General features: G+C 47.7%; 1 protein-coding gene across 4 annotated transcripts in view; it reads left to right on the forward strand.

Annotated features, from left to right (window-relative positions):
- The window catches only part of LOC107387904 (protocadherin-15), a 514,972-nt gene extending 510,900 nt beyond the window's left edge, over positions 1–4,072 (forward strand). For 2 of the 4 annotated variants that reach the window (XM_054749191.2, XM_070545626.1), the window contains one exon: positions 1,641–1,769. Coding sequence is in view for 2 of the 4 variants with exons in the window: in XM_054749198.2 (XP_054605173.2) it covers positions 1,638–2,402 (765 nt within the window). In the remaining 2 variants the exon portion in view is untranslated. Of the gene's footprint in view, positions 1–1,637 lie in introns of all 4 variants that reach the window. The other 2 variants (XM_054749198.2, XM_054749199.2) reach the window with 2 other exon arrangements.
- Positions 4,073–12,997: the final 8,925 nt, after the last annotated feature.

The raw sequence follows: 12,997 nt of genomic DNA on the forward strand, positions 1-12,997 counted from the left end.
AGAGCTTCTCGGCTTACAGCAGTCTGAGCAGGGGATAGGTGAGCGTGGACAGTGCCCTAAAACGGCTCATTCTAAAAGGTACTGAAAATGCCAAAAATAAATGTCTTTATACGAGAGGCTTTTGGTGGAATGAACTTCATGAATGTTTTTATCTACCATATAACTTTTATAACTTAAGAAAAAAAAGTCCTAATATGTCCCCTATGAATTAAAGTAATAGTTTAATGAATGATACCTAACATGTTGTAGAAGGCTCTTTGAATGGCCTCTGTTTGGAGGAACAGAGATAAAGTCTGAACAGTTTGACAAGCTAAAATTTAGTCACTGTATAGTCACTTTGTATGTATGTAGCTGCCATCCAAAAACAACTCATCTATAAAGATTCATAGCATTTCACATGTATAAATTTTGCATTACAGTTATTTACATGGTCAGGATCACCAACTTGTAGTAATAAACACTGGCAGAGAAGGGTAGTGGGGGTTCTTATGTTAGTAAGTTTGCATCTTGTAAGACCACATGAATTGTCATGAACAGAAAGTATTCAATAAAAATGACATTATGTAAATTTAGTTTTTGTTGGATGGCATGAAACTAGCATCTTACCACAGTTTATTAGAACTACACTTCCGCTACCAAACTGGGACTTTTGACTTTTCTATTGTAGCTCTGTGGTTGTGAAAATCACACAACAGACATTGTGACAAAGGACCAATTAGTGACAGATTTTTATTTTTGAACTGAAATAATATACGAAAGAGTAACAGGGGCTTTCTAATCGATGTCATGATGTGTAGCAATTCCTAAAGGTGTGGATTACTGAAAAGAAAAAGAAAAAACATTATTATTTCTGATTATAGTCGGTCACCGAGTTTTTGATGCAGGCTGAACAGCTATCTCCTGCGTCAGCTTCTGATAGAAAATAAACAGTCAAAATCTAAGACTTGGAAAGCCTGACAGCATGACATCACACTGTCACTCAACATTCATGGACTCACCCATCTTGACTCACAACGGGGAAGGCTGCTGTTGGTTTGGCATGCAGGAAATGGCAGAAAACGTCTCGGCTGATCTAACCGTTAGCATTAGCAACTCCACCGCTTGGCAAAACTCCTCCAGGCTTGTGTTGTTTGTGCAGATAAAACATCAATGTTGCAGAGCAAACACAGCTAGTGGTAGCGTTGCATTGTTGTTACCCAATCAGAAGGGAGATGTTTGAATATCAGGAAGTTCTGTGATCTGGCAATCTTCTAGATCAGGGTTCCCCTATCCTGGTCCTGGAGGGGCCGGTATCCTGCATGTTTTAGTTTGAACTCTGTTTCATCACACCTGATTTCAATCAGCAGCTAATTAACAGGCTTCTGCAGAGCCTGATGAGCTGCTGCACAGGTGTTTCAACCACTGAATCAAGTCTGTTGGAGCAGGAAAACCACAAAACCTGCTGGATCCCGGCCCTCCAGGACCAGGATTGGGGACCCCTGTTCCAGATCCTGAAACAAGCACGCCAGGGCTTTTTGTACCTAGAGTATGTCTTACAAGGCATTCATTCCTACTAGAGACCACTGGACAACAATGTATTAATTAAACAAGTGAACCACAACTTTCACACTCTCATAAGTTTCCTTTCATTTTCCCAGCAGGGCAGTCGAAAACGCCGGATCAAGTTGGTGCTTGACCGAGAGTACGAGACCAGCTCTACTGGTGAGGACAGCATCCCAGACACCCAACGCAACCGCCTGTCCACCACGCAAACGAACCACGTTAATGTCAATGGGAGCATCTACGTGGCCCAGAACGGATCCATCATCCGCACCCGGCGTTCAGGAAAACCTTCAGGTCCCACACACACCACCAGCACCACAAACAACAATCTGAAAGTCAACTCGCCAGTCTTCAGCTCACGTCTGGCCAAGCATTTTAAAAAGCTTGATAAAATGGCTGCCACATTGGAGGAGAGAGCCCCCTTGAATAGCCCCAACACATCAGTGGACGGAGGACGCATTACACTGAGCACCTTCCAAAGCTCCAGAAGGGCTGTCTCGTCTACAGCCACTTCTTCCTTCTCGAACACGGACAACAATAAAATGCTGAATGTGTTAAACACTCGGCAATCCAGCGTGTCTTTAGGGTCAACTAGCATGAGCAACACGGGCCCTGGAAGCATGGTGTCTAAAACGGACGTGCCCACGGCGGCATGCAGCAGCACAGAGCAGCCCGAGAGTCCAGCAGGGACAGATGGGTTACAGGAGGGAGACAGGGAGTCGAAGGTCGACAGAGACAAGGACGATAGCGTCGTCCCGAGGGAGCCGCTGGAGTGTCCTAGTGACAGAACACAGTCAGATGAGGAGGAGTTGTGGATGGGCCCGTGGAACAGCCTTCACATACCCATGACTAAACTCTGACTGACCCCGACGCCACTGTGCTCGTTCTTTATTTCCAAGATCATCAGACGTTTCCCACCTTATTTCTCTTTGTTTGCTGTGGGACTACTGGGATCACTCCAGTTCAGAGTAAATACATCACAACAGCTGATCAGCCACTCTCATAGTCCTCTGCACATATCATCAGATGATTATTTTTTCATAAATTACAAAAACATTTGCTGAGAAATCTCTGAGTAAATATGGAATTTAATTGATCTGTTTTGCCTCACTCTTCTGTTCATCCCATCAGTCTAACTGATCCCAGAGCAGCAGCACCCTTCAGAAACTGGACCTACAGAGAGAAGACAAACTATATTTATATTTTGAACAGGGAAAACGTGACAATTATTTATTTCACGGCCCTTTAAGCATCTGGTGTCTGTATGGAACTGTGCTTGTTTCATTCAGTGTTACAGCCACTTGAATTTGCCTGATGTATTTCATTGACACATGATGTCTTGTATTGTTCACACTTGCCTTTTTATTCTTGTCAAGTTGCTTGGCAGACTCAATCCAAATAAAGTTTAATCTATGGAAAGTGGAGTTGTGGCTCTCTTGGTGCCCTGCACCGGCACAACAAATGCTGGAGAACAAACCTGCTCCGAACAGGCTCGCAGCTAGGCTTGCCGAAGCTTGGTGAATATGACTGGACGAGGCATGTTATGTCCCCTTTTTCTTGTTGGCAGCTGGCAGCTACGAAGTGGTGAATTAGTGCCACCGCTGGCCCACAGACGTAAATTCTTAAAACTCACAGCTGCTCAGCAAAAACAAAGTCCTCCAGTCTCTAAACACCCAGACTCTGGAACAGAACATGAAAACAATAAAATAAATATGTGGAAAAACAGAGCTGATGCAGATTTCCAACATTGCCACGCTGAGCGTTCTAACTAAATAGCGCTAGCTACACAGCTGTAAACAGCTGGTGGTTTCTGTTTTAGTGCTGATATCTTTGTAGTCCTCATAAGCATGAATTAATCATTCTTACACTTTCTGGGAGAAGAACACGGAGCTGTCCTTTTCTTCCATTCTCATTTATAATCAAGCTCCATCATACATCAGTGACCTGATTGTTCCATATGTTCCTAACCGAGCACTTCGCTCTCAGGACTGCAGGTTTACTGGTGGTTCCCAGAATATCTAAAAATAGGATGGGATGCACATCTTTTAGCTATCAGGCTCCTCTCTTGTGGAACCAACTCCCAGCTTTAGTCTGTGAGGCAGACACCTTGTCTACTTTTAAGACTAGGCTTAAAACATTTTTATTTGAAAGGGCCTATGGTTAAAATCTGATGTTAGCCTAAATCTGGACAAATGGGGGAGTAGAGGGAGGTGGAGTGTACAGTCGGTAAAGACGACTCTCCCTTGCCCTGCCTCCAACATGCCACCATCTAAAAGTTATCTCTGTAGTTATGCTGCTGTAAGGACACACTGACTACTTTCCACACTCTACTACAGTGGTCCTCAATAGGCAGCCTGTGTGCGGGCAGAAGCAACCCGACTCTGGATAAGCGGATGAAAATGGATGGATGGACAAATGACAGATTTACATGTAAGTAGTTTAAATAGAGTACTGTGCTGTTTGAATGTATAAACTGAACGCCAAGAGAAATCACTAGTTTATTTTCTTCACGGAAAAAAATCATATATGTCAGGCAGGAGCGTCTCAGGATCTGTCTGAGATCTGTCTCGGTGAGACAGATAATTAGCCTGGCAAGCCAGACTAAATAAATGTATTATTTGCAAAGCAAGAATTTGGTCTAGTTCACTAGGCTAACAGATAATAGCAATCCAAAGTGCTTTTTATGTGTGATATGTTGGGGTTATTAGGAGCGAACAATTCGTAAGCGTTAACTTACTTTTGGATTCTTCAATAAATTCTGTAAATATGGGAATATTTACTGATTTATTAATTAATTAAGATATTCTTAGATATACGGGGCACCATTCCCCTTTTTCCGGGGAAAAATTGAATCCAAAACTCTTATCAGTCTTTCTTGAAGTTCGTAGAATCCTTGGAGCAGAGACTTCTCTTCGACACAACAAAGCTACTGGACACAAAAATCTGAATTTTATAACATTTAATTAACAATTTGTCAAATGAATAAACAGTGGAATAGATGAATAATAACCGTGTGATATGATTGAAGATGGATGTGTTTGCATGTGATGGAGGATGTATGAATGGGGTCCTTTGTTCTCACAAAGGAGTAGTGTGTATGTGTGTGTGTGTGTGTGTGTGTGTGTGTGTGCGTGTGTATGGATTCAAAATGGAGTCTTGAATACAAGATGGCTGACCCCTTTGTCTGGCTAAAGTGTGGGTGGCAACTTGCACTTTAACTTCCAAAGCACTTAGAATCAGTAGTAACTTAACCTTAAATCACTCAAAACATTTCAAAAGATCATGAAACAACACAAAAGATTAATCACAAATTAATATCTTTTAGTTTCAGCCTGGCCATGACAGAAACCATTTTAAGATACCAAACAATGATCAATAAGCAGTTTATTCTTCAAAATGACCCGACGGACGTGTTTGGGACGAAAGAGGAAAACACGAAGCTACTTTTTAAGCAATAGACGCGGTTTATTGCTTATTTGAGACTATAGAGGAAACGGGAGAAGAAAAGGAGAGAAAAAAATGAGTTTCCTGATCACCAAAGCAGCAAGGCGTCCCCCGCTGTTATGACTTGACGGTTCTCCGTTTTTCTCCGCAGTTTCCGGCGTCATCCGTCGGTTTGATGCTTTCTCCGTTGTTTGGCGTTCACGAGTGTTTCTCCACGGGCTGGACAGAGACAGCAAAGTTTCTTTCTGTGCTGAGTTATAACTTACAGCGTTTCTGAGAGCTGGATGGAGTTGTTGTTTCCCTCCTCAGTTCTGTGTCCTCAAACATCAGCTGGAGGGGAGCAGAAACGAGCAGATCTGATGGGCTTGCAGTTTAGTTTCCAGCAGTTCCGTGGCTCAACTTGGCACTTAGAGCTTCCGCGTGCTCAAGTTGTCGGAGCGTCGATAAGCGTGTCCTTACCGCCAGGTATCCTGGGCAAAAGAACGAGGTTTCTTTGTCTCATTCATGATTTATAGTCTTTGAAGTCGCGGGAAAGCTCCAAGCTCCCGCCTCCCGCAGATCGTGTTTCTGGTATTAGGCGGTAACATCACCCAATGCTTCCGTGTGCAAAGCATCATGGGAAATGAAGTTTCTTGGCGCTGATGTGATTATTTGCTTTCCAGAGCAATTTAAGCACAGTCATTTTGGAGAAAATCACTGCATAGTAATTTCCTCATGAGGTCAGACCCTCAACATTCCCCCTTTTGGTTTCGGGGATCGCGCCCAAAGCTCGATCGTCGGAAGCACAGATGGGTTTGTTCCTCATGAACGTAGGTCGACTTGATTGTCGGAAGCACAGGTGGGTTTGTCCCTTAGGACGTTGGTCTCCTTGGACGCCTTTGTCTTTGTTCTTTGTCTTGGATCCTGGCGCCTTTGGTCTTTGATCCTGGTCAGGCACAAAGAGGATAGGAAACGGGATAGTCCCCAACGCGCATAACGAGAAGAAGCCACTCACGCAGGTGGTACGCAATGATGATGTCGTCCATGCGAGAGGTAGTAGTGTAGAAGGAGGAAGGTCGGTGGGCGGTTAACTCCACGAGTGGACACAAAGGCATCTCACCGCCGGCCATACAGTTCAGTTTATGGAGCACGCGGTGATGTACGAGGTCCATAGTTCGCAAACGCGCATTGACCTATGTGGTCCCAAGATTCCCCCCTTTTTTGGTCTAAAGGGTGGATCAGGACAGTCTTTGGGCTAAAACAAGGACCATAAAACTAAGAGGTACTACAATGTGCTGGTGCGTCAGACAGAGTCATTGACAGACTGAGCTGGGCCGGCACATAACCACTAGTTAATATGTGACCAAGTAAGAAACAAAAATACAGAAAACCCAAAAAAAAAAAACATATAACATCCAAGAAAATTCATAGCAACCTTGAGATCTCATAAAATACATTCTTAGGTCATACATTCAGTGTGTAGCTTATAAAGAATGTGACATAATGCAACACTCAGATAAAAATGTGAGGTAGACTAAAGTGAGAACTACTCGTAGGGTTACAGAATAACAAAGAAAATGTTGCTCACCCCCTTTAGACAGGTGTGGTACATTCACGCTTGGATTCTCCCCGAACGCGGTCACGAGGCACACCGTAGGTGAGCAAGTGCATCTTATCTTGGAGTTTATTAACACGCCTGTAGGCGGAATAAGCTATCACGGCCGTGATGAGCCATTCCATCCCCAGGGCGACCAATGTGCAGATTAAGGTGGTATAATCTGTGTCAATGTAGCGTCTTGGGTATCTATTCATGGGCGTCAAAGTAAGTTCACGCGGGTTTTGTGTGAACTTAGCAAATTTGGTTCCTTCAATCAGTAATTGTTGGTCAATTTCTAAATCGAAGGCAAAGTTATAACCCTGGAAAGCGTCCATGATCTCAATCTCTGAGTCATGCTGTTCGAGGTTGAGGTGATGGAGTGTCAGGTTTCTAGTTCAAAGTGGAAATGCCTACCGTCCTTTCAAATACCAATGTTCAGCATCGACCTAAACCTATAGATGTGAGGTGTCACAATTATGGGAACGTTTAACAGGAAACCGAGTTCTAATGTTCTGCATCAACGTGAATGGGAATTGCACTACCTAGGCTGTACGCTAGGTGGATTTGTGAAAGGTGCACAGTAGAGGGGTAGCAGCTGTCAAGCTATCTTTGAGCAGGTCCAGTGGTACCAAGTACGGGGAAATACGACTTTCAACCAAGCTGTCCAGCGTGGAACTTACTTCCCTGAGCAGGTCCTGCATCAAATCTCTCACCACTCTTGTGTACACAATATCCTGATGTATGGTTTCAGACAAAGTCTTGATTGCACGTAGAGATTCATTAATCAGAGCAGAATGTAGGTTGACAGTTACAAGAGTACCCTGTAAGGTTTTAGTAAGTACTTCCTGTTAGCGTTCTAGGAGGAGTTTCTCTTGGTTAGTGAAAATGACGGCGGGGGGGGGCTTGGTTCTTTGTCGGTTAGTACATGTTAGTGGGTTAAACGTGCACTTCCCCCCTTTTCCATTTCCATGCATAGAACTATGTCGAGACTACGTCTACCTCCTGCGGGGAGTCTGGTCTCTGTACCCGCGGGGATGGTTTGACGTAGGGTTTGATTTGGTTTGCATGCACCCATTTGTAGACAGGCTCCTGTCTCGCTTTGGTGATGCGTAACCTGTATGCAACTGGAGAGAGTTTTGCCACGATCTCAATTGGTCCTGACCAGCAGGGCAGGAACTTCTTAGCTTTGCGTGCCGGTTGGGCGAACCGAAAGTAGAATACTTTGTCACCCACCTCGTATTCGCGGCTGGTTGTCTTTTGGTCGTAGTAGGCTTTAGCGCCTTCTACGTTGGTCTCCAGTTTCTTCTGAGCGTGCGCGAACGTAGCTCTGAGGTGTGTTTTCAAGTCTGCCACATACTGATGAGCGGTATAGGCAGTGGCAACACTGACATCCTCTGGGTGATACAGGAGGTGCAGTGGTAGAGTCATCAGTCTGCCGGTCATCATCTCAAAGGGCGTAACCCCCGTGGATCTCTGGGGAGTGGACCGTATGGCCATCAGGACCAGAGGGAGCTTGACGTCCCAGTCCTTCCCCGTGGAGCAGACGCACTTTTTGAGCATGGAGACGACCGTGCGGTTCATCCGTTCGACCTGTCCGGATGACTGTGGGTGATAGGGGAGGTGGAATCTCACTTCCACTCCCAGAAGTTCAAACAGGGACGTCATTACACTGGATGTGAAATGAGTTCCCCGGTCAGAGTCAATGCAGAGTGGAAGTCCCCATCGACTGAAAACGTGGTTAATCAGCAGTACAGCGGTTGTGACGGCTGTATCGTTTGGCGCTGGAAGGCACTCAACCCACTTTGTGAAACTGCAAGTTACAGTTAGCATATATTTGTTTCCTCTTGCCGATTTGGGAACCGGTCCAACCCAGTCGATCTGCAGGTGGGACCAAGGGAAGGTTATTCCCCTGCGTTGCAGTGGTGCTCTAGCAAGCGGCTGGGAGGGTTGAAACTGGGCACAGATGAGGCAGCCTTGGACATAGCTGTGTACGTCCTTGGACATCGACGGCCAATATGCTACTTCTGTCAGTGACGCGAGGGTAGCTTTTGCTCCGCGGTGACCTCCAACCGGAGTGTCGTGGGCGTAGGCAAGCATGACTCCTCTGTGGTCAAGTGGAACAACCCAGCGCGGCGGGCTGTGATCGTCACGCATGTAAACTAACAAATCGTTTTGTAGTTTCAGGTGCGCGAGTTGACGATGCAGGGTTACCAAATCTCGGCTTGCGCCAGTAGGTGGTGACGGTTGTTTAGACATCGGGCCCTTTTGGAGAAGCTCGCGGATGAGCTTCAGGTCAGGATCTTGTTCCTGCATGGTGACTAGGTCCGCATCATGTGGTTGTCTGCCTAGAAACACGGGTACCCCAACGTTCTGAGGTTCGTCTGCCTGTTTAGCATGGCGACGAGTAATCGCGCAGACCTCGTGAACGGCCTTGGGTGGAAGCCACTCGTCTTTGAATTCCCAGCAGGTTCCCTGGTCAGCACCAAGCTTAGCAAGGCGGTCAGCTTCGTCATTACCATCTTTCTCTGGACCTATGGTCCTGGAGTGACCTTTGACCTTTTTCCAGTAGACCATTATGCCTTTCTCAGTGGTGAGCAGATCACACGCTAGGAATAACTCCGAGTGTTTCACGTCTCTGTTCCTGGCGTTTTTCATGTGGTTCTCCTTCCACATGGGGAAGTGAGAAATGAAGCTGTGTCTAGCGTAGTTTGAATCTGAGCAAAGGACGATTTGAGTGATGTCCAAGGCTGCCGCCTGCTGGAGGGTTATCAACACTGCAGCAATTTCGGCGTACTGACTAGACTTTTGGCCCAACCGGTAGTGATTTGGTTGCTTAGTGTCACAGTCAACCCAAACGACTCCAACCCCAGCACGGAGCTGGCCTTCGTGAAGGTAGGCGCATCCGTCAGTGTAAACTTTCGGAAGCCCTTGGCAAACATTCTCATCAAAGTAGCGATGATTGGATGCGGTTGGGTAGACTGCGGCAGGTGTGTCCAGGGGGCCCATGACGGAGTCAGAGTCACAGTGCTGGCAGCCTGCTAGCCCTTGTCCTAGCGCTAGCTTGGTGTTCTGACCATACTTGACCTCAATGTTGTATCCTTGGAGCACCATCATCCACGTCGCAATGCGGCTGTTTGACACTCTTCCTTCGCAAAGTCGCTGGCTGTTTAGGAAGGTGACGGGCTGATGACACGTTTCAATGATCACTTTCTGTCCACCGATGTAACTACGAAAGTGTTCGACAGCCCAGACTGTAGAGAGGAGGGCTCTCTCACAGTCTGAGAACTGGAGTTCCACCTTGCTCAGAGGCTTGCTGGCGTATGCCACAACTCTCATGTCCTGGTCGTGTTTCTGCTTCAAAGCAGCGCTCAGGCAGTGAGAGGAGAAAGTAGCCTCTATGTAGAACTCTTTATCCTTGTCTGGGTAAGCCAGACAGGGTGCGGACGCCAACTTCTGTTTTAGGAACTGGAAGGAGAGTTCTTGGGGTCTGTCCCACACGAAAGGTGTGTCGTTCCGAAGCAGCTCAGTGAGGGGCCTCGCTGTTTCAGCGTACTCCTCAATGAACTGTCTGGAGTAGTTGCAGACTCCGAGGAAGCTCCTGAGTTCAGTCAGATTAGCTGGGGCTTTGATGTCCTGAATGGCTCTAATGCGTCCCGCTTGGGGCTCGACTCCATTAGGGCCAACCAGCAGTCCAACATACTCCACTTTGGTTCGACACCACTGTCCCTTGAGAATCGCCAATTTAGCTCCGGCGTCAGCGAGCTGTTGCAGCACGTGACGGAGTTCGGCCAGGTGCTCCTCGAAGGTTCGACTCCTCATCAAGATGTCATCGACATATATGAGGTTCCCTCTGGAAGCAGCATCTGACATGGCTTTGTGGAGGAAGATGTTGAACTCGGCAGGTGAGTTAGAGTAGCCAAAGGGGCAGCGGTTCCAAGTATATTGGCGATTTCCAAAGGAGAAAGCTAGTTTATACTGGTCCGCCGGCTCAACCTTCATGGTCCAGAAGCCGTTGGCTACGTCAACCGTAGAGAAGAAACGAGCATCTCTGACTCTGGCTAGCTCTTGATCTAAATGGATCATAGGCCATCTGGAGAGAGGTACTTGTTTGTTCAGTGCACGATAGTCTATGGTGAGACGCCATTTCCCAGTCGGTTTCAGAACCGGCCAGATGGGAGAGTTGTAAGTGGAGTTACACTCTCTGATGATGTTTTTCTCCTTCAGCTGATCGAGGATCTCCTGGATCGACTCATAAGCAGCGAGGGGAATCTTGTACTGACGTACAAAAGTAGGAGGGGCATTCGGGTTCGTTGGAATGCGAACCGTGTGCAGGTTTGTGAGTCCACAGTCCAGGGAGTCCCTGGATAAGACGGACTGAAACTCATAGAACAGGCTTCTAAGCTCTGCTCTCTGCTCCTCTGACTCCAGCGCATCCGCTTTGTCAAGCTGCTGGCTGACTTCGGCCTCGAAGCCGTCATAAGGTTCAGAGGAGGAGGGTCTCTGGTGTTCCGGGCTTTCAACCGGTGACTCAGAGGGTTGAGTATTTATTGCAAAAACCGTTAGACACTGACCGCCGTCAGTATCTAAGGTTGCACTGCAAATGGGTTCCTCAGGAAGGGCTTCATGCCGCTTGATGGTAATCATTTGTGAAGGGAAAGTACTGAATGTGTCTACACCAACCTGTCTGTCGTTCAAGAACAACGGAAGTTGTCCGATCACGGGGACTGAAAGTTCGAAGTCATGGAATGAGCTATCTATCAGCATGCCCAAGGGCTTTCCTGCCGGCATGTGGATAGGACTCCGGGTCGGATTTTCGACCAACAAGTACGCAGAACGATTGTTCAGCTCCAAGAGTGGCGTGCCACAGACGGCTAAGTTGAGCTCCAAGAAGTGTGGTGATGGCTGGAAGAAGGCCTGTGTGCCTGGCAGCTTCTGATGCTTCATCAGAGTCAGACGAACAGGCACTCCTTTGACCAGTGGGGGCAGAACCGTGCTGGCCTCAACCACTGCACGGCAGGCCTGTGGAATGGTCTGACCGGACAGCAAGTGTTCAGGGCCTTCTGAGCCAGGCTCAGAGGATGGTGTGGCCCGGGCCCAAAGGACTTGATTGCAAGTGTCCAGCTGGGCACCGAGTCGAACCAGCAGATCTGCTCCAATGAGTGCAGGTGGATCAAGCTGTGGTATGATGCTGAATGTATGTGTGAGCTGTCTTGCTCCAAGTTGGATAGTCAGAGAGCAGACCTCTGGCGCTTTCAGGAGCCTCTGCGGCCAAGTAGGTGACAAGAGCCGATGGCTACGTGTCACACTGACCAGAAGGGGGTCCTTCTGACGCAGGTGTTCAAACGTCTGCTGGCTGATGGCTGACTTTTCAGACCAAAGAGCAAGGCGAGCATCTGAGATGTGGGTGCAGTTGATGGTAAGACCACCAACTATGTGTGGTGCATATGGCTGCAGGCTGACGTTCTTCAGCGAGCAGAGGAAAGATGAATGTGCGCGGAGCGGAGTTCCAGGAGCGGTTTCGTGCCTTTGCAGGCGGTCATCGTCTGTGGGAGCCATAGGGAGGGGCATGACCTTGGAACAAGGGTTTTGCTGCTCACTTATGCTGACTTCAAGAATGGAGGATGGTCGGCTGCTATCCGGGTTCCAGGGCTTAGGTGTGTCCACCTGGGCCCACAGTTGACCCTTCTGGCAGTCGATGAGGGGAGCTAGACGTTCAAGCAGGTCCTGACCAATGAGAAGTGGTTCAGTGTCTAGCTGGCAGACATAAAACGGGTGAACCAGAGTCATGTCTTGGAAGGTGATGTCCAGCCACGCCCGGTGAGTGATACACTCCCGGGTCTGGGTGTAGCTGGTGATTTTCAGGTCACAGGGTTCTACCTGGACTGGTTTCCCGAGCGACCGCATGGTGTCAGACAAGCGATGGAACAGTGTGGAGCACATCAGGGTGATTTCTGAGCCAGTATCCAGCAGAGCATCAACCTGTATGCATCCACCTACGTTGGTGCTACAGTACAAACGGCGAGCATGATCATGGTTTGTTAAGTCACCAAGGAACTTCAGAAATTTAGTATCAGGTTTCTCTGGGGGGTAGATTTCAGGAGACTCCTGTGATCTACCAGTAGTGTTTCCCCAGCTGATCAGGTAGGTTCTGGCCACGCTGGGAGGTTGAGCCACGCCTAGTCATGCTGACGTTGGCTCTGGGTCTGGCTTCTTAGAAGCAGACTTTGGTGCAGGGGTCTCATCTGCAGATCTCAGCTGTTCCTTCTGTTTAGCTAGGAACTGCTGAAACATCTCCTGGAGGTCGGCTTTGGTCAAGTACTCACCTGCGGACTTGTGTTCGGGACCTACCTGTGGGCGGCGCTCCTTAAACCTTCCACTGTTCCGACCTGCCTGCCGTTGGTTTTGGTTGGGCCACTTCCTGTCTGATTGTCCAGA

Source organism: Nothobranchius furzeri, chromosome 16 (genome assembly GCF_043380555.1).
Source record: "Nothobranchius furzeri strain GRZ-AD chromosome 16, NfurGRZ-RIMD1, whole genome shotgun sequence".
NCBI lineage: Eukaryota > Metazoa > Chordata > Actinopteri > Cyprinodontiformes > Nothobranchiidae > Nothobranchius > Nothobranchius furzeri.